Source organism: Pipra filicauda, unplaced genomic scaffold, assembly GCF_003945595.2.
Source record: "Pipra filicauda isolate LSUMZ 115617 unplaced genomic scaffold, ASM394559v2 scaffold28_size6257848_pilon, whole genome shotgun sequence".
NCBI lineage: Eukaryota > Metazoa > Chordata > Aves > Passeriformes > Pipridae > Pipra > Pipra filicauda.
This window is the reverse complement of record NW_024104409.1, coordinates 3,597,661-3,620,504: the sequence shown is the minus strand read 5'-3', so window position 1 is coordinate 3,620,504 and position 22,844 is coordinate 3,597,661. Positions and strand designations below refer to the sequence as shown.

General features: G+C 39.0%; 1 protein-coding gene across 1 annotated transcript in view; it reads right to left on the bottom strand.

Annotated features, from left to right (window-relative positions):
• The window catches only part of EPSTI1 (epithelial stromal interaction 1), an 85,446-nt gene that overhangs the window by 37,287 nt on the left and 25,315 nt on the right, over positions 1-22,844 (bottom strand). Inside the window, exons 7-10 of the mRNA XM_027720292.2 lie at positions 15,704-15,797; positions 12,433-12,516; positions 9,601-9,674; positions 7,562-7,659 (exon numbers count right to left, since the gene is read on the bottom strand). Coding sequence (XP_027576093.1) covers positions 7,572-7,659; positions 9,601-9,674; positions 12,433-12,516; positions 15,704-15,797 — 340 coding nt within the window. The 3' untranslated portion in view covers positions 7,562-7,571. The remainder of the gene's footprint in view (positions 1-7,561; positions 7,660-9,600; positions 9,675-12,432; positions 12,517-15,703; positions 15,798-22,844) is intronic.

Sequence of the window (22,844 nt, the reverse complement as noted above, 5' to 3'; positions counted from 1 at the left end):
GGTGATTCATTATGAAGATTCCATATTGCTAGGGTGATGGAAAAACAACATGGTATGCCTGCACACTGAACAAAACTGCTCCAGATACCTTTAACTTGGCCTAACACATACTTGTAAATGCCACAGATACTTTTTCTTCTCTGTGTGGTTTATGTAACATGTATCGTAGAACCTGCTTTCACGTAAGAAATGTCTTGATCTTGCATCTGACTTTTGGAAAGCATTAAAATGTTGCCAACTGTCTCAGAAAGAGGGGGACTCAAATTAAATTCCATTAGACTAGAGGGACAAAGAAAAGCAAGAAACTAAAGTTAACCTAGGAGTAGTTTTCCCCATACATGTAACAGAAGTTACCAAGGTAAAACAGGCAAAGTGAAAAAACAGTATATCATACCACAAAAGTTGTGGAGTGATCAAATAAACTTCAGTGTTATTTCAAGCTTTGTTTCTTTCATGTGTTGTATTTTTCTAAGAACATATTTAAAAGATCCTGTCTACAATGCATGCATTTCTTCTTGAGTGTCTGTTGAATATAGCAGTAAAACAATTTCACAAAATTGCCTTCCCAAAAGAAAACCCTCTATCTTCTTCTTTAGTTCCTCTCCAAGTTGTTTCTGTCTGGGTATAGAGCAGCAAGTAAACACAGATATTACTGCAGTTTCTGCAGCCACAAACTAATTTCTGAGATCCCAAAGACTGGGATAATTACATTCTGCATGAGGCAAAACAATTTATGAAAAAAAAAAGACATATTCTCATTAAAAATGAAATAGACTTTCATAATCAGCTGTTTCAAATATGCATCAATAATGACAGCTAGAAACCAGTCTCTGCAGATTGCTCATGAAGTGGGTGTGCAGCTGGAGTCAGTGTAAGAAAAAAATCACAATGATAAAGAAGAGGTTTCTTGGAGCTTTTACGAAGTCATTTTACCTAGGCCAGATAAAAGTGAGTATTTCTCCAATACCCTGTAACAAGCAGGAGAAAATAGAATTAAAAATTATCTTTTACAGCAAAAACAAAAATCAAAGTCAACTTCTCAGGGATTAAGTCCACTGGAAAATAATGTTTTCCTTTTTCTTCCAACAGGTTTTAACATTTAATTATGTAAAGCCTTCATGAAGGAATTTCTATCTTTTTTTTTTAAATTTAATTCACAAAATGTCCTAATTATCTGCAAACATATTAATAACTCTTTGAACAATATATTAATGTAGCAAGCTGAAATGTGTTTTCTCAACAACAGCAAAACAAGACTTAAAAAAGTAATTCTTATACACTTCTTATACACTTCATATGTAAATATATTATTGGTATTGTAGATATTGGGAAAAACAACAAGGAGTACAACATGTTGAATTCCTTTAGCTGTCCACAGTTTATAAAACCTAACAGAACTGTGGGATGCAAAAAAGTGGTCATCTCTTCCCCTCTGAGGAACTGTCTTCATCTACTCATTGTCATTCTTTAGTGATTTAATTTTAATAACAATTACAATTTTAAAAATTGAAAAGACAACTCAGGGGAGGCCAACAATATTATTTTGATACCATCTTCAGAATACAACCCTGTTGCAAAAATACTAATGTAACTGTTGAAGCAGTAAATGAGGAAGACAGTCACAGAAGAATATTTAGATTTGTGGAAGAAGGGTTGGAAGCAAGGGACTTTTGAAAGTTTGATTATTTTAAATTCCTTTTTATAAAATGCTAGCTCAAAAAAACCCCAAACAAAAAGTCAGAGCCATCTTCTAAGGCAAGAACTTGAACTTGCAAGGTACCTGAACTTGCTTCCAAAGTCTCCAAGCCTAGAAGTAAAGGCTCTGCAGAAATCTTTCTATTGTAACTGGTAATTAAAGTAGGAGAGCCCTTTCAGAAAAGAACAGGTGTAGTGAGCCCTATGAAAAGGGCATTTGAAAACAGAGGGCCTGATTTCTCTGGTTCTTTAATGGTGTTTACTGACAGCCTCCACTGATATGAATCCCCTTTTTGCTCATGAGAAATAGCACGAAGAACACAGCCCATGACAGTCATTCACTTAAGACTAATGTAGAGTCACTTCCCACAGTTCCAGCCACATTCCTCAGCTGTCCAGGTTTATCCATGTACAGTACATGATGCAGAGAACATGGCTGTATTGAGGTTTTAGCCTAAATATCAAGGCACTCCCAGAAGATGCCTTCCATGCCATCAGCAATTCTTCTGACCTGCAATATACATTCTGTGGTTCTTTACAAAAAAACATGTTTCAGATTAGATATGTGCCATTCCATAGCCCCAAACACGGAGTTGGAAAGCATTTATTTTAAGATCCCCTCTCATACTGCTTCAAAATTAAGTTACCTAAGCTGTCATAATGAAATGTCAAATACGTAGCTAAATTAATACGGGCATTGGTACTAAAAAGAACAAACAAATTCATTATTCTTAACATTTTCCTCCTTCATTCCAAGTAATTCGACTTATGGATAAAAGAAAAAAATGCATTAGTACAGTACAATGTACAGTACAATCACACATTTATGCAAGGAATTATGATTATACAGTTGAGTGGCACTTCGTGGATTATTTGAAGACTTTTCTGGCCTTTTGAAACTCCACTTAAAATAACAAGTAAGTAGTTCTGCAAGATTCCAGTTCTAGCAAGAAACAAGCATTTGATTTGAACTCAATATGAATAGCATAGTGTATTGACTCAGGAGATAAACGTATCTTGTTTTTATTGGGGAAAAAAATAACAATCTAGGAGTGTTTCAAATGTCTTCAGATACCTCAGTCATTTCTTGACCTCACACAATTTGAAAGAGTGAGAAGTTTCTTCTGTTCCTTTCCAGGCTGCCACTATTCTCTTTTAGGATGAGATTTTCAAAGGAAAGAAAGATTGAGCTCAAAGTCAAGGCAGGCAGAACGCATCTGCATATGATGTTTGACAGCCTTAACAGAGGTAAGTCATTAAACTGGGATACAGCATGCCTGGACCTACTCATCTAACGTTCCTATATTGATGCTGATACTTCTGCTAAGTAGTTTCTATATTTTCTGTCATCTTTCTGCCAGGAAAACAAGCATATTACTTTCAATAAAAAGAAGAATACAAACTAACAAGAAAATAACCAGTTTTAGGAAAAAAATAATCTTTTCAACTCAGATTGTACATAAACTAACCAAGTTAAAGCTATACTAATGAATCACATTCTTCATTAAAACAAATGTAAGCACTGTGGATTGCATTCTGGAACCTTCTTGTATAAACATTCTATTCTCAATATTTCCATATTAAGTAAAACCTTTTTCTTTGTGCTGGGAAACCAGCATTTTCAGTGCAACTTGATACTTCTGAAAGTTCATTAAAGGCTGATTGTTTATGGAAACCTGTGGCATGTATGCTGCTCTTGTGACTTCAGGGGCCTTTGAGCTATGGTTCTTTTCGCTGTGCAACAGTAAACTTCATGACATACTCCCTCTTCAACTGGTAGTAAATAGCAAACCAAGCGCTGGTTAATGCTCCAAAAAGACTTTCCCGTGGGTCATGCTACAAGAACTAAACCAAGTGCAAACCCACAAACCATGTTTATTTAAAATAGTTTTATCCATAAATCATTTTTCCTCAAAACAGATTTATCCAACATCTATTGACTTCCTGTTCTGCACATGGGAAAGGAAGAGAATGGGGTTTCCTGTCCCACTGCACCTGTGTTTTCAGGGCATAGTTGCTTCCCACAGCAAATATCTAGAATTATGCATCCACTGAAAGAGCAGAGTCAGCATCCAAGGGAGCATTTCTCATTCTTATGCATGACACCGGGTGTAATGGAGACATGAAACAGGAAGATGTAATATGTCATCTTGCTTTCTAGATTCTGGTTTTCCTATAGCTCAGAGAGTTTCAGCAAGACAAATGGTATTTCCCTAAAGAAGGGCAGACATAAATTTCATATGTTCACCATGTGACCTCTTCCCATTAACAGAAGAGACGAAAGGGTACTTGACAGTGCTCCATTTCCATGCAAAAAATAAACAAGGGCTCTGTTACAGGCTTGCCACGTATTAGCACTTGGCCTCTGCAAATCTCTCTGTACTTCAATACGGGCAATCCTCACGAGTATTGAATATAAAAATGTGCAACTGTTTTAAAGTTATTCTTTTGTGACAATAGAAGTGTTTTACTATTTAAATAAAACTCATAATCTGTGCCATTACAGTAAACAGATACTGACTCAGTTATAAGTTCTAGCTAAGTAACAACTAAGTTAGGAAGAAGTTCTTTACTGTGAGGATGGAGAGGTACAGGAATACAGAGGCATAGGTTGCCCAGAGAAGTGGATGACCCATCCCTGGCAACGTTCCAGGCCAGGTTGGATGGGGCTTTGAGCAATGTGATCTAGGGAGATGTCCCTGTCTATGGCAGGGGTAGGTGGAATTAGATAATCTTTAAGGTCTGTTTCAACACAAACCATTTGATGATTCTATGATATGGTCTTATTTATTAAGCTTTGATGTTGAAAGGACAACCATTATTTTTTTACCCTCCTATCCTGAGAGGTTTATCCTTATGTCAGAGACAATGGCAATGGAAAGGACATCAAAACTTTCTTGACAGTATGCAACAAGACTCAGAGTTCTCTCAAGGCTGCAGTAGCTCACAGGTAGAAGTGAAACTTCATTAAGTTGTTTTCCCATTAAAACTAGGAAACCTCATAATGACATAGAAGGTGCTTTGGCATTTATAACCAAAAAGGCAGAAAAGATTACTTTCATGAACATCCTTCTCAAAATAACAGTTTATAAATATTCCTAATAAACCACAAAACATCTGGAAGGCAATTGAATTAATGAAAACTCATTTCCTATTGATTAGGGGACATTAGGAGCTGGGCTCCTCCATCATGCTGAGACATACACTACATATTCATCTTCCTCATCTTTTCTCCATGTCTCTTGTGATATGCATGTCCCCAGGAAACCAGGGCAGAGCTGCAGCTGCTCAGGAGCTGTGTCCTCACTGATCAGCCAGAGGGCTGCAGCCGAAGGAGTGCCCACCACCTCTCAGAGTGGGGCACTGTTTTGGGGTCTCTCCTATGCCAGTCATTGCTTTCACAAACACACAGAAATTTAATTATCTTTGAGACTTACAATCTCTTTCAAATTTGGCTAAGATTGGCCATCAGCTTGAAAACCTTATTACGTGCAGACAGACAGCATTATCATACAAACTTAATTTCCTTAGGAAACCAGGCCAATAGAAATAACAGTGAAAAATACAGCAGGTACATCAACAACAGAGCACAGTGTTCAGTTTCTGTTAAGTGTGAAGCTGTTGTGACTTTAAAGAGTTCAAACGCGGAAAAAAAAGAGGGAAAGAGAACAAATATTTTCTCTTCAGTGTCACTACAGACAGAGCAGGCTCAAAAATTACCTGCAGGTCTCTACTTTGTGAACCTTTCTAATTTCTTTTAATCTTAGTATATAGTCTGACCTGCTTCAGTTAGCTCCCTTGAAATGTAAAATGCCAGGCTGCAGACTACATGGCTTGTAAGCCCCACCTGGAGTTCAGTTCTTTTTGTTTAAAATCCCTGGGGAAAGGAGAAGAATCTCATTATAAAGACACTGAGGTTGCTGCCTCCAGCCTATCTTTTGAGAGGTATTTTTCTTTCTTGTACTAGTTACCAATGCTCATTTTTAATTCCTTTCCATTATGACATATTCTTTCATTGTTTAATCTTTCCCTCCTCTGTTAAGTCTTCAAATCTCACATCACAACATAAAGGAAAAATGGATCGAGCATTACTCAACAGAAGACAGGCTCCTTGGAAACCATTAAGTAAACAACAGAGTAGGAAATTAATCATTTCTACACATGGGATTTTATTGCGTTTTTGTTGATGCATTCTTTGAATATATATATTTAACACTCTCGCCCACTACCCCACAGATTGGCTGCATACATCACAGAGGCATCTGTTGTTAAAACTGTGCCTGGGCTGAGTACACTCATTTGGTGGTAGCAACACCTGCCCTGTGAAAGACGATGTGCACCTGGCTACAGGTAAAACCCTGCTGCTACCTCTGCAGGCAACGGCAAGGTTTCCAGTGGCAATGGCAGGTGCTCTGATGGAGATGCTTGAGTCTAGATATTGGGAATCTCAGCTATGTCACACATTTCCTTTTGAGTTTTTCAAGGAACAGTATACAAATGAGGATAAAAGACGCACAGTGCCCTTGTTGCTTTTGTTAACCAGGAACCATTCAGCAAACTTCACCTTTTGCTCTTTACGAGGTATCAGTTGGCTCTGTCCTACCCAAAGTCTAATTCTGCTGTCTGTAGACACACCGTCCTTCAGCAGATGACTCAGGCCTGCCATACACAGTGCTGTCTTACTCACAGTCTTTAAGTAGCCTGGACATCTGTAGTTTGGCTTCCAGCAACTTCCGGACTGCCTGGCGCATGATCCAGACCTTACCAGTAAAGCTTCTAACCACCTGCTTTGCCAAGCATCTGCTCACAGACCTCATGGGAGGTTAAACTGGCAGGTCCTGTCTCCTCTCACAAGGCCAAGAGGACCAGTCCAAGGTTCCTGAGCCCTCTGCTGTGGTCTAGGGCTTGCCCAAAGCTTGTAGTGATGAAGACAGTTCCAGCACATGGAAAACTCCAGCAGTAACAATATCTGCTTTTCAACTAAGCCTTGACTTTGTAGATGCTTGAACCCAAGTTTTCCTGGCATTCATTGGCCAACATATGCATCCTCACCAGATAGTCCAACAAATCCAATTCAAGCTTTTAGTTCATCAGCTAAACACCTTCCTCTACACTGGCAAACTCATTAAATTCTCTTAGACTCTCATAATTTTGCTGCTCAGTCTTCCTAACTCTTCCATTTCTGCACTAGGGTCCTTTCATCCATGGAAGTTCAACCTAACAGAAATTTCCATGATGGGAATACACATAATTTTATTTTTTTGTTTATACTGAAGAGTGCAATTCTAAACAACAGTCAAATTAATGCCTCATTAGGACAGTTGAAAAATGAATGGATATTTAATAGACTACAGTCAAGATTACTTTTCTTCAAAGAATCCTTAAAAACACTGATTTTAAATCAGTTGTTGTTGGGCCTTCTTTGTCATAATTTTATATGGGTAAAAAATGAACAGCTATATGTGGGAATAACTATGTAGATATACATATATGGCATTTTTCCACTCCAATTTCAGTATCATATTAAAATATTTACAGCATATCCAAACATCTTTCATTTAAAGATTTTCAAAAAATTCCTAACAATTCACCATCCTTGTTTGAACTTAAGGAAGTACTTTGGATGTTGCTCCTTGCAGTGAGTATCTTGCATGCAAAGCCACTGAATTCTACTACAAGAGCAACTGTTTTTCCCTCCTCCCATTTGAACAGCTTATATATAGACAGGATTCCTTCTTAAAAGCTATTGAGGACAGCCATCCAGGACTGTAAGTTCTGTGAGGCAGGTTAAACACACCCAGACTCACAATAGTGTCTGGAGAAAAAGTCAACTCATTATTTCCAAGTTCTGCTCCCAAAAACTTACCCTTGTGTCATTAATGAGGTAGTCCAGTATATCCAGTTTGGTAGCTCTCATTAGGTTGTGTTTTCTTCTGGAGTCGGTCCAAGAAAGCATTATTTACCCTTAAAGTACAATAAAAAAATGAATAATGACTGAAGGTAATTGAGAAATTCACAAACTGTTGAAATTTAATATTTTGTGAGTGGCTTTCCCTTCCCCTCCATTCAGTGCCTATCCTCCTATATTTTTCAAACCTGTGCTGCATAACTGTGGACAAGAATGAGACTGAGTGGATTTAATTTTCAGTTCTATAGGTGCATCCTTATCCTGTGGTCAGTCTGTTGTGATTAAAAGGCACATCTTGGCTGCTGTGAAAAATTCTCCATAGAAAGATGACCTGCACAACACCACTCACCTTATCAGGGAAATTACCTATTCTGACAATTCATCTTAGATAATCACTCAGCCTTCAGCACACAAGGAAAGTTTCTAGAAGTACTGATTTCCTAATGCAAATGAAAAAACAACCTAAGCTTGTAACTAATAGAGACAATTTATGCAGCTGACAACTTTCCCTACTATCCAGTTCTGGAATCAACTCTAGCATTTTCTTCTAGCATTCACTGCTCTATCAACATGGAAAGCATGAACAAATACAAACATAGTTTTCCTCAATATGTTTTAAGTATTTTCAAATTGGGATTGTTAAACCTGGAGAAGAGAACGCTCCAGGGTGACCTTATAGCAGCCTTTCAGTACCTGAAAGGGGCTACAAGAGAACTGGAGAGGAACTTTTTACAAGGACATGTTGTAATAGGATAAGTGGTAGAGGCTGTATACTCAAAGAAGGTAGATTTAGATTGGCTATTAGGAAGAAATTCTTTACTTTGAGGGTGGTGAGGCACTGGAACAGGTAGCCCAGAGAAGCTGTGTATGCCTCATCCCTGGAAATGATCAAGGCCAGGTTGAATGGGGCTTGGAGCAACCTGGTCTAGCGGAAGGTGTCCCTGCCCATGACAGGGAGGTTGGAACTCAATGATCTTTAGGGTGCCTTTCAACGCAAATAATTCTATGATTCTTTTGAAAACTGTTTCATTTTTCCCCCTATTAATGCTTAGGAATGACATACATGCTTATGTATGTCATTACATGACTGTTGTTTTAATGTTTTAAAATACCATTGTAAGAAAAATATAAAATGCAAGATACTGTGTTATTTCTACATAGGGACATGAGATGGAGTGAATCGAAAATCCTTCATTAGCTTCTATGGGTAATTATCTCAATGTCTTTGCTAGAGAAAAAAAAGAAATGAAAGCAGTATGGAGAGTGGTTGCCTACAGAAGTATTTTTTTAATATTTCCATAATGGTATAAAAAAATGGTGGATTTATTTTTGAGCCTGAGAATTGTTTTCTTTTTCCAGCAGAAAATGAAGCTGAGAATAAAGCTGTGCTTCAGGATAACGGAAAGTCAGTTAAGTGACTGAAGCAGAAGATGAGAACAGCTGAGCATGGAGAGGTCACAGCAGTGAGGCACAGCCTGAGGTGTGAAGAAATGCTAATGCAGAAGGCCTTGCTGCACTGCAAGAGCAGTATCTATCTGTATGGATATCAAATCCCATGTTTAGCTCTGTCTGTTAACCTTAGTGACAGTCAACCACAATGGACTAAGTAACCCACTGTAGAAGAAAGTAAAATTATGTAGATTTTATATCTATCTTACTGATAGATAGATAGATAGATAGATAGATAGATAGATAAACGTGTGTCCCAACTGAAGCTACTGTACTAGTAGTTAATACTGTACTAATAGTTTCTACCCTATCCTGTATCCTATGCTGATAGGATAAAGAAAATTAAAAAGGCACTCTGGGTCATCCTGCGTTACTGTGAGCAGTTGAAATGATAGATATTAGTGCCTCATTTGAAAGCAAAGCTAAACCAGAGACGAGATACAGGATCCTCTTTGCAATCGTCTTCTAAAGTATGAGTGCCTGCAATTTTGAGACCCTTTCCAGGTGGGAATTCAATTAGAGTGTACTCTGCATTTTTTGCACTGTACCTCCTCTGTTCATTTTGATGTGCTCTTGTCCTGGCTTCCTCTTCCTGCTTTTGTTTAAATTCCATTAATTCAGCCTGGGAATGATAAAAGTGAAAACCAAACAAATAAACAAACAAACTAACTTACTTTTAATTAACATACTTATGCTGCAAACCCTACTAATTCCACATGATATTAACCTCAGTTAGAGCCACATGTCATTCCCAGAACGTCTCTCAGCAGCATTTTATTTATGTGACAGCACTATGTCAAAAATTGAGTTCATTTTTCTATTCAGCATGTGGGTGCCTTAAAAAATGGGAAGTTACAGGATTCAGACATTTACAGTCCTACATTTAAGGGGGTATGCCAGACACCAGTCTGCTTCCCCTTGCCCCAACCCAGAGGTTTGAATTTCCCTGTGGGTCCAAGGGGGAAGACAGCCAAAGTAATCTAGCAGGAGCAGACAGAGCTGTCATGCCCATAGGGTAAGAAGGAGACATGCCCTTTTCCCTCCTGCCTCTAAAGAGCACAAGGAAAAGATGAGATATGGGGTATGTGGTGTGGTGTGTTACCTCCAGCTCCCTGGGGCTCCTACCAGGGTGACGAGGGCAAATGATACTTTTTGGTGTGGTGGAAGCATATGCAAGCTCTCAACATTGCAGCAGACTAACCATCCTTATGTAATATTAAGGTATATAAACAGTGTCAAATGGGATTCTTTTCAAAGGAGAGTTTGCTTATGCAATTTTAGCCAGAACTGTGAAGGAAACACAGTTTGTATGACTCTGGCCTGCATATTTGCTTGTTTGTGTAGCTCTTGCTCCTTGTAAGGCACCCAAGAATTGAAGGTGCAGATTTTTCTGCAGAAAAAATTTGGCTTGCAGGGCAAATGTGAAGGGATAGGAACAGACCCATCTTTCATATTTTCCATAGCAACTGTGAGGCAGTAGGAATAGAAACTAAAATAAAATTATTCGTTTAGATAAAAGCTTCAATAACTGAATGGAACCACAAGTCTTTTTTTTTCTTTAAATCAATTTAAGTGGAACATTAAATAGTAATTATTCAATACATGTACGAAGAAAATCAATAACTGAGAATGTGTTGTGTATCAATATTTGTCTAGCCTTAAAGAAGAAACAGGATTAAGAAATAAAAAAGCCAACCCTAATTTTCACTGTTTTAAATAACTATTCAACCTGAAAATTAAAACTCAGTATCTGACTTTCCAGTATGCCGACTCCTCTCTTGGAGTAATGTTCTGAAATATATTGTGTGCATATGATGCAAAATGTACTGAAAATTTCTAAATCAAGTAATACATACTAAAACCTATTGTGAACTAAAAAGGGAACTGACAATGCCTACACATTTTATAGCTACACTGTGCCAGGAGGTACACACAAGACAAAATCCATGATTACTTTAATAAATATTGGTTTGAAGTAGAAACGAGCCAACATATATCTGAGGGACAATTATTGGAGCTTTTAAAATATATATTATTTACTGTAGGTTTGTAAGTAGTGCATTACTTCGCTTGATAGGTTGCAGCAACTGTGAAGGCAAGGAGACCCTGGAACCATGTAGCAAACAAGTCCAGCCTTAAAAGCAGCCAACACCTTCTTATTAATTTGTGGAAATTAGTAAAGAGTCTACAGCTCTACACAAGTCCCTTAGAAAAACCCTCATCAATTAGGGGCAAGCTAATCTACATCTGTAGCTATTTTCTCTTTGGAAGAATCAATGTACAGAATACAACAGCTACCAGCCTTACACTCATCAGGACTGATTTTAAAAAATTTTACTCTTTATAGTTCCTGGGAATAAGCATACACCTGATGGGATAGCAATTAAGAACCTCCCTTTTGCTCCACCTTTTGTTTCCGGTATCACAGTGTTACAATAACATGAAATGAGGACACATCCCCAACATGTAAAGAAAAATATCCACAAGAGGGAATCAGTCACTTCTCCAGCTCTAGTAGAAACTCACTGCATGGAATTTGTTGTGCTAAGGTTCTGCGACCGGGGAAGTACTTTAACGTGAATTTGGATACTAGTAACAGTAGAGGCACAGCAAGAGGCTCAGTATTTGCTCATATGTTTTCCAATGACTCGCTAATATGATTTTCAAATGTTGCCCTCCCCGCACTTTCGAAGTCAGACCTGGAGCCAAGACAGATAACTTAGCACACTGCCATCGTCTTCGGTAGATGAACTTCATGTGGTTATGGTACCCAAATCTATAACAGAGGGACTACAGTGTTCAGACACATTTCAGGCAATGCATGACACATATGCAGAAGATGGAGTTCAAAGTTGCAGTTACGGCATGCCTGCTTTTTAGACAATTCAAAACTCTTCATTTAGGTGATTAGTAAGGGAACAGAGAAGCATACTATAACTAACAGCAAATCTGAACGTTTCCATGTCCCCATTTGAGAAAGCAGGGCACATGGGTGCCAATTCTGTAGAAACAGACTATTCAGACTGAGATCATCATGAATATCTCAGTAAGACGACTTCTGCTCGAGAGAGAGTAAACTGGTTTCCTTAGCCTATGAAATCAGGTGCCATGGTGAAAAAACACTCTGCACAATTGTTCATATGGAGAGGCAAACAGGAGCTTCTTATCCAGATGCAAACAGCCTTGAACCCAGAAGACAATTGCCTCGCCCCTGTTCAAATTTTGCAACTCGACTCGTCTCTCACAATGTTTGAAAACAGTGACTGAATGACTTTTGCTGAAGAGAAGCTCTGTGCATAGACTACAAGTAATCAATGTATTTAATTGGTTTCACAGCATGCAAAAAAGTTACACTATGCAAACTGTTAATGTATAAATACCTTCCTTCGTTGTTCTTGCTTCATTTCCTCTAATCTTCTGTTATCATCCTCTCGAAGAGCTTGCTTATAAGCATGGCTTCTTGTCTATTTTTCAGCAGAAAATAAAAATATATTGGTGTGGGGAAGGGGAGGCCAAACTCCAGAACCTTATTCCCAATTTGTTATATGGGTAATTAACAAATACAAATCATTGAATGATTCTAGTTACTCGAGAAACAGATTAGTCTCAAAACTAGAATTTAAACAAGAAGTGTTTAAAAGTCTCTCTGTGATTCAGCTTGGCTGAACGTCCACCTATACATCACAACAAAGTATCCACAGCACATGTCCCAGTGACAAACATAATCTAAGCAGTCACAAAACACAATTAGGATATATCATAGTGAGATGGGGTATTCTGGGAAGAAAAAAAGTACTGGAAATATTACCAAGATAAAAAAGCAGAACAGAGGTCTGGTAACAGAGGGAAAAGCAGGATTATTTGTGGAGGAAAGACAACAGAAACTGAGAGATGAAATCTGCTCTATTATTTGTGGGACAGCCAAGACACCTGAAAATCTGAACTACACATCACAAATAGTATATTCAGCTGTGCAGTACATTTTCATTATAGTAACTAGCCCTGGTCTTTCACAAGTTTTATTTGTTGGCAAAAAGCCATTAGGATCTTATAGGATCTTCAGGATATTATACACTGGAACTTGTACTGAAAAGTCTTTGAGGAGGGACATAGTGTAGCACACTTAATAATGAGACAGTATAATTTAATACAAAAATCATGCAGGTCTGACTTCAGTGAGGAATTTGTGGCAGGTCTACACAATGTTCTCAAAACTTGATATATGCATGCAGAATGACACCATTAAAACAACAGGCACATAATTTGCTAAAAAGACTGAATAGAGAAAGCAATTATTAATAGCTCAATTTTGAGCTGGGAGAAGTTGTTACATGTGTCCAGGGAGACTCATTCTGGGTCCGATATTATTCATTACTCTCCATAATGGCTTGGAGAATTGTGTGGAGAGTATGTTAATCAAGTTGGAAGACAATAAAAATCTACACAGGATTGGTCACACTTTGAAAGACAGGATTAAAATTAATTATGAGCTTGATTAAATAAGTGGGCCAAAAAAGTCATCAATGACAGAGTCACTCCAAAGAAGTCAAATTTGTTCGCAGACATCAAGTAACATTTGGCCTTGATAGTCGAACTAGGTGTGCTGAATTAATATCACTACCAAAGAAATGATGTGAGGGAAAAACTTAGACCATTATTACATTGTCCCAAACTGGTGTTAGAGGATGAATTTTAAATTTTAAAACTCACATATATGTACATGTATGCCCCTTTTAGCATGCATGTCAGCCATGTCCTAAGCTTATCACACTTCACTACTTCAAATGCATCGTTCCTGAATCTTTTAATTACTCCAGACAAAGGACACGTTCAAGATAACACGTTCTAAATTAGAGTCCTAGCTTTCCCACTGGTTTAGAATCTTGATACTATGCCAAGATTATTTAGATAACAACTCATTGGTTATGCGCTTCACATTCCTCACACAGAGCTCAGATGGTGTGAGTATGCCTATAGACCATACCTCATCCAGGTTGCTTGGGAGAACTGCTAACTGCATTGCTGCATTACAAGCAAGTGATTAGTTGATTCAGAAAGCTATAGAAATGCTGCTATGCAACCGACAGGTATAACATCATCTAGTATTAAAGAACAGTACTGATGAATGATGTATTTTACCTGCTTGGACACTAGCAAAGCAAAAGATTAACTATGGTATGTAATTTGGCACAATTTATTAAGAAACCTGTCAAAACCTGGACTGAGAAAGACACACATATGTAGGTAAAGTAGAAGGCCAAGGCTAAAAGAAGTACCTGAACATCTGAAAGAATTCAGTGTTCCTTCAGACTTCCACCCACTTCTCTATGGATATGAAGACACCACACCAAAATGCTGAAATCCAAGTCAGTCCTGGGGATATGAGCTCACTTGTGTTCACAGTTCAATGCTCGCACCATACAAAGGCTGCAGAGCGGGGTCCTCCCTACCAAAGAACAAGCTCCCCACTGTTTGGAGTGTTGGATGCTTCAAGAGGGAGGCAGAAGTAGTTTCAAGACAACTTTTCTCTCTTCCCATGGTCTTTCATCTTTCTTGTCCATCCAGGACTACAAAAGATAGTCTGAAAGCCACTCTCCTGCAATTGACCTTCTGTCCAGCAATGTTGGACAGGAGTTGGTTCCTTCAAGCTATATATCTGCTCACATATGCAAGGATTTCTTTAGGATTTTCAGAGGCACAAAATTATTGGCAAAATCAAATGGGAAAGAAATCTATTTTCAATATCACCTTCCCTTTTCATGCAAACCAGGGAGAGAAAGGAGGGGCAAGACAGCTGTCATATACTCTGTTGCCAGCAATTTCAGTAACGGGAGGATTTTTTGCACCTTTCTAAGGCTTCTGAGGAAATAGGGAGGCAAATCTTCCCTTCCTGTTACTCAGCTGTTCAAGATTGTATACAATAGAGGGCTGCCCAGATCAGATACTTCCAAATTTCCTCTGAGTTACTTATAAGAGTAATTTCTGTCCACTTGGCTGCCTCTTCTCTGTCTTCCCCCAATTACAAATCTCCCTACAGGAGAAATACTTCTGTCTCAGGGTTAATATTCCTCACTGAAAGTTATTACATAATAGGAAAGCTTGGTTTAGACATGAAGAGACTAATTGTATGTGGAAAAGCCTTTTAGAGGCAATTAGAATAATTAAACTTAAGCAATACTTTATCTATTTCCTAATTACATTGATACTCACCAGGCTCGCTCAAACTGGGACAAAGACCCCAGGCAGCGTATGGAATCACTTTTTACGATACAGTGAGAAACAGGCTTCTCTTTCTTTTGACTAGATTTTTAATGCAGTAAAGCTTCTGCTGACAAGAACTAATCGAGATTTCATGAAAGCTTACCACCAACGGATGAGTACAGGGCATATTTAAGATTCTGATCTGACCTTTGAATATAAATCTGGTTCTCATTTATCAGAGAGAGATCTGTGAGCACTCCCCTACTATGTAGAATACTCTACCAGTTTGTAAGAGACAATGTAGGCAATCTCATTCACCCAGAAAGACTCCTTGGTACTCACTGAGTTATGGCTAGACAATTAAGCTCAGTTAGAATATTCTAACATTACACTATTGACAGCACCTGGAAAGCTGATAGAAAATACAGCACACACCATAGTCTTGCTTACCCATGCTGTAGATTCTGGGCCAGGATTAGCAATCTGACAGGAATCACTCTTTGGCAAACCCAGGTGCAATCTGTTCAATAATTCATTGGTTTTGCTATGAAGAAATCCAATCCAAATAGAATTGTTAGTGCTTCCATAAAAATAAACACAGCTTTTTATCCCACCCTTGGAATCCAGCCTAGATATTTTATCACGTGTCTGCTGAAAAACAACATAGGTGGAAAAAAAAGGTTATGGAAACAGACAAAATGAAATGAGACAGAGGATACAGAACCTATACTGTGGATAAGACATTTGCTGGGAGGATTTTTAAGCAAACAATTATTTTCATTCGCATATTTGGGGTGTACAGTGGCTACGTTTTCTTTCCTCATTGTAAAGTTCCTGTAACACAGACTCATATACCTTTGGACATTGTCAGGATGCAACTGCTTCACTGAATTGTTGCAAATCCTTCAACCAGATCTATAAATCTCTGGTAAGTAATTTAAAAGATAATTTTAGGGATTTTCCTTCATGGTTAATATGATGAAGCCTTACAAGAGATTACTTAATCAAGCAGAAAGACTTAGAAGCATTTTGTGGCATTAGAAAAAAAAGTAATTGTCTTTATTTGAAGCAGAATTGCACAGCATCGTCATTTCTTATTCTGTCAAGCACAAATTTCTTTTTCCAGTTGCATCCCTTATAAAGCAGATTTTCAAAGTAGCACCACTTTGCTCACAGTTTCAACCAAGTGCAGTTAAACAAAGTCACAAACAAAACCAACAGGAGTTTGGATGCTGTGACTGGGAACCATTTTCCTAGCCTTCAGTACCAGACATATCTACTCCAGCCTTTGCTCACTCAAAGGAAGAGTTAGAGGAAAGAGGCAATTTTATTTCTGTATACAGCTTTGGAAAGCATGAAAGCACTGAAGTGAGAGCAGAAAGAGTGCTTCAAGACATATTCAACACAAAGATTTACTCTCCTAACAGGGCAACCAGCTAGCTCTGTGGGGGAGAAGATGCCTCTACCAAAGACTTAAGCTTGGAGAAAAAGCCTTGGCTGCCAAAAAGTGATGATGACTAACAGCTGAAACAGACTACCAGATGTGTTTTTATCTTTCACTCCATGATTTGAAACGGTGAGTAGATGTCTTTTTGGCAAATGTCCTGCTAGTCAGTGAGGAGTGCTACATTGAGGAGAAGTTCTGAGAAAGAGCAAGAACCCACAAGTTCTCTGCTACTCTACGCAATACAAAAACATTTTACTACTTCACATACAAAGTATGTGCCCAAGTTGTAGCAAGCCAGGCTTTTAGAGTCTGATCATTCCCAGTTCACCCTCTCTTTCCTCCATTACCTGGGCAGTTTACATAGACCTCAGCCAATGCACAGTAAAGAAAGAACCAAGTGAAATATTTGTTTCCCAGATCTATAGAGTATCAAGGTTGAACAAATTATTAGTCTTCTTGCACGAGTCTTAAGCACTCACATTTTTTCCATGACAGGGAAGTGGTAAGATTGCACAGAATAATTTTGGCAACTTGAAGTTTTAAATTGCGGATTTTGTGGGTTTTTAGTTATGCTAAAATTGATAAAATAGCAATTTATTTCTATACCAGAAAGACCAAGAACTCCTATAGAAAATCCCGAATATATTAGAGAAGGTTGAAGCTCTGCAAAGAAATATCTGGCAACTTAGGTCTATACCTGGATGTCCTAGTTCCTTAGGGATGTCAAAAGAATCACATGGGGGATGTAGAATTTCTATTTATTTAAATAAAAATGTGGTGGAAGACACTACTTTTCCAGGATCAGCACAGTGATAGATGAAAAGTTAACTCAGTTTTGGTATCAGAAAAGATGATTACAAGAGTGGAAGCAAATAAAGTTTCTCAGCAAGACTGCCTCTGAATAGAGGAAACACCCTACTACACCAAATTAAGTAATATATTAATCAAGTGTCCCTATCACAAGAAAGGGACTCAGATTTCTGGACCTGACAAAAGACAAGTCAGGTCTTACATATGTTAATTTGTTTTGTGTCATTTCTATGGAAACCCAGCAATGCATCTAGAGTTGCCAGACTGAATGTCTGAAAGGTATTTTTCATAATACTAAACCTGTAGTCATGACAGTGCAAAGCATAGCATAAGCCATACTGCAGGAAAAGGGGGAAGTCAGAGAGACCACAGTTGAATTAATGTTATGGAAAGGAAAGTATTGTCTCCAGTGTTGCCGCTGTATTTTGGGGCTGAAAAAAATATCTCCAGAGCAGTTAGTTAGGGGTGAGATAAGAAAGGGTTTATTTGCCAAGGCAGTAGATGTTACACGACGCGCGCGCAGGCCGTGCCTGAGAGGTTACATTTTATAATACCATCCATCCAATCCCAGATGTGTCCACCCTGTGGCCTTTACTCTGGTCCGCCCCGGATCCACCCCCTTGAAATGAGTCTGGGGTGTATTTTGGGACCCCTCATTCATCCCATCTTCACCATCATCAGAGCACAAAGGGTACATAGTTACCTAATTCTTGACCGTATTCTGCGGTTTAGGCCTTGATATGCTGTTCTGTCAACCATCTAGGCCTTGCCTTGACAAAAGACTAAACATTTCTGCTGTATTCAGAAGTAGGATTGATATGGGGAGCATAGAATGGGGTAAGAGGGTTAAGGAATGTATAAACAAGGGTACTGGAGAAAGGGAAAGGGACAAAAGGGGGGGGGAGGTTGCTGCTTTTAAAACCTACTTATAAAACTTACAAGGAGACTTGTGGCCTGTGGAGAGGAAAATCCGCTCTGGAGCAGGTTATTCCTGCGTAGGACTCATGGCCCTCTGGGGGTCACATCGGTACAGCTCACCCTACGAAGGATTGCATCCTAGGAAGGACCATTGGGGTGCAGTGACCCCCCCCTGCACCCCATGGAGAAGTGACCCTCGGGACAGTAGATATGGAAGAACTACTGCCTGAGGGGTGGACCCACACTGGAGATGTCCATCAAGGACTGTTACCAGTGGGAGGGACCCCAAGGAGCAGGGGAAGGACTCAGAGCTGTGGCCCCTGCTGTAACCCATGGTAAGGACCATGGTGAAGCACGCTGTCCCCCTGCAGCCCATGAAAGAGCGACCTACAGGACAGCAGATTTAGAAGACCTGTTGCCCAAGGGCTGGATTTTTCTCCCTGCACTGCTGCGGGGGGAGGAGGGAGAACATGGAAGGAAGGAGGGGTGGGTGGAAAGTGTGTTTAAGACTGTTTTATTTCTCACTCTTTAGATCTTATCCTGTTAGTAATAAATTTAGTATTAACCCCACGTTGAGTCTGTTTTGCCTGTGTGACCTCTCCCAGCTCAGAGTAACTTCAGTGGGTGCCTAGAATCTGGCCAAGGTCAACCCACGACAGGGCTCTGTCTTACGCATTGCCAAATGCATCTTGGTCAGGCATTTCCTATGATAAACAAGCCTAGTTGGTACTAGGGTCATTGCTGTTCCTCTTACATGTGGCCTAACAAAACAGAATGTTAAAATCGAAGACGTTCCAGAAGTCAATGCAAAGGTTGATGAGATTGCTATTCATTTATGCATGTTTCCAACAGATTCTATGTTGGAAGATGGAGAAAGACACTCCAAAGGGAGGTGTAGTTGGGATTTCACCAATAAAAATCACTTTCTAAAAGGGGAATGAAGTTTAGGGGGTTGGGGATGGGGGGGCGATAATGCCATATGTGAAAATAGTCTCACCAAAGGTACGTGGCTTTTTCTAGTACACAGTTACACATGCCTTCTCTCACTCCCTCCTCCCTTGCAGAGATTAGCATAGCAAGAAGTTTACATGGTTTAAATAAGTTCAGAAGTTTACGAGCATCTTTTTCCCACAGATGGACCGTGACAAGGGGTAAGGTAGTAAAAACATCTCCGTCTGTCATCAACACACATGCCTTCAACTCTATATGGATTTTGGTTGCCTGTACCTCAACTCTAACCCACATCTGTAGGACTGAGTCAACTTTTGGGTAAGGAAAAAACATGAACTGATTTTGGAGCGTGTATTGGTGCAAGATTTGTCTTTTGCTGGAAGCTATATGGTAAAAAATTACAACGTGAAATAATTAACACATTAAATGCATGTATGATGTTGATGGTTCTTTTGCAATGCCCTTTACCATGAGGAAAGGTCATCCTCTGAATATTTAGTTCGCCTGCTTTCTAACACAAATCTTTCCAGTAGCCATATAGCAAGCTTACTGTAGTATTCACAGACTTCACTGGCAGTAATGCAAAATCATAATACAGAGAACTTGGACAAATCTAATGATAGTGATCAAAACTGTGCTATCTTTGGTTAGTAGGATTTCTTGTCTGCAAGCTCTTGAGCAGGTGTTCCTGATTTGGGGGATAAGAACAAAAAATGTAGCACTAGTTCATTTTAGGTACAAGGCTTCAAGAAAGTATACAAATAGATTAAAGAAAAAAGGCAACTTTCTCAGCAGAATTATTTTCATCACTTCCTACCAACACTCAAAACTAATCTATCCTGTCAACTCACCTGCTTTCTTTGTTTCCCTGACTGGATAAAATAACAGAGCTAGGCTATTCTTTCCATCCACAAACTCATCCAATATTCCTGGATGTTATTTTAGATGTAAGTTTCATTTATTATCTGAAGTAATAAGCATAAATCCAGTTTTAAGGAAAATGCAGTTTCGTATCAGTCTTTTGCATAGATTCTGTGCGCTCCATCTGCATGTGCAATCTGCTTCTATATTTTCAGCCAGCTTGCATGGGCAGATTAATGTGTACAATTAGAAAGCAACCTCACAGGCGTTCAATAAACTGCCTTCATTATTACACTCAAGAGAGTCCCTTTGGATGTCTATAAAAGCCTAGTTTTCTGCCTGTTAGCTAAATAATTGACAACGCTTAAAATAATCAGGAGCAAATGAACAAAACAAAGACAATTGTGGTGAAAAGAAGCAAACAAAGGATTCTCAAGGCTGCAAACCCTTTTTGTGTGAGCTCTCTTTCATTCTCTCTAGCAACCTATATCAAAAGTCTGGTCAGGTTTACATTTGTACTTCTGTGGGGAAAATCTCTTGCCAGCCTGCTGTTTGAACCACACATCATAAGGGACTGAAAACTGGCAAGGACACTAGTATTCCTCCTGTAAAAATAGATAAATAAATAAAAATTCTGTTTTGATTCAGGTTTTATTCTCTTGCATTTTATGACTTTTGAGAAAACTGCTTTGGCAGGCAAGTGTATATCAACTTGGTTTGGTGAACCTCCTGCATTGTGTTTGGAATATGCACTTACAGGCACTCTGGCAAATTCTGTTTCCAGTTCCAAATTCTGAGCAGAATATATTGAGTCCACACATGTACCCGAGTGCAGCAGTGCCAAGAATTTTTACAGGAGTACGACCTTCACAAAAACAGAGGCATGAATATGTAACAAAGTGAAGGATGAAGTGACACAACAGTCATCATATACTATTAGAAAGTAACCTATGTTCTAGACTGCTTTACCCATTACATAAATAGGTAGATGACTATTAGAAAAACAGTGGACCACATCCAACACAACAGTTTTTGAAAAGTAGAATACAAATTAAATAAAAGCATCTTACTAGATTAAGCTGTATGGTGAGATACCCTAGAGTTCAAACACAGATTCACGCAGCTACGCAGCTGAGAAAAGCAAGTCATGAGATACCCATCCTCATTACTGTTTAAATGACAGTGTACTAATTAAAGACGGATGTCCTGAAAAGTCCTCTTCTTTGTTTCCATTTGGAAAGATGGACAGTCAGTTCTTCCCTCACATGGATCAGCAATTCCAAAGTATGGACTATACAAGCCTTCACTACCTTTTCATGCACCCTGACAGAAACACAATCAGGCCCATAATGCAAAATGTATCCAAGATGTCATGACTCAGAATGAAGGACTCCATTTCATGGGTAAGTAGTTTCTGGTAGAAAGTCGACACACACTTCCCATTTTCTAAATCTGGCATTTGCCAGGACAGAACCACAGCAACATTATGACCAACAAATCCCTCATATGCTTCTTCTCTGTTAGCACAAACTGTAGCAATCACTTCCTATATATGCAGCAACTTCGTCAATCCAAAGTCCAAAGAAGCTTACAAGGCTTTCAAACATAGAAAATAACTGTATTCTGTAGACAGCAAAAAAAGTTGCAGACCATTTTTCTTTTTAGCACTTCATGTTAGACCCTCTGAAAAGAGATTTCATTGAGAAGTTCTTGGTTTTAATAGTGATAAGAATTTAAACAGAAATACAAAATTCTAGACAGCATCATAGTATGTTAATGACATGAGAATCTTAAGTGCCTTTCCTTATCAAATAGAAGCGGCACTTCATGCAGGAGAGGTACTGATTGGGCTGTAGCCCTTGGAGGCTGATATGGCTAGAGGTGGTGATCAATTTTAAAAGGTTTTCCAGCTAATGAGAGTGCTGGTAGGCATTGATCTCCTCAGGAAAATTGTGATGTTGCAGCTACAGGTCTTATAGAGGACAGACTAACAAGGGAGCTTACCTTTTGAAATGGCTCTACAGGCCATGACTTTGCAGAGGTCACTGCTTTATATGCAGCACATGACCTTCCTTCCCCCATCTCTCAGCAAGCAGAGAAGGAGATCAAAATACTCCAACAGAGACAGCAAAGAAAGGGGCACAACCTTGCATTTGTTCTCTTTGCCTCTAGACAAAGGGTATTAGATGATGCAAGTAATGAGTTACTCATTTTTGCATAGTAGGGGTTTTTTTTTGCATAGCATGACTTTTAATACCAAGCATTTCTATGTGAACATGCAGTACTTCAATAGAGTTACTTCACAGAACCTGAAATGTCACACAGAATCTTTCCATTACTCCTGGATGCCGTGCTTCATAATGGCAGTGTATCTCAGCAATGCATCCTCAGCAACATCCAGTGGCACAGACTCTCCTTCCTCTGCTCACCAGAGGATTCCTTCAGAACAGGGAAGACACTAGTGTCACTCTATATCTTGAGGAATACATTCAGTGCAGGTAGCTTGGTGTGCAGCTGCAGTGAGAGCTGCAGGTTGAGCTCTGGGTGGCAGAAGCTCAAGCCTGAGGCAAGAAGCCATGAACTGCTGACACTTTGCATGTTCAG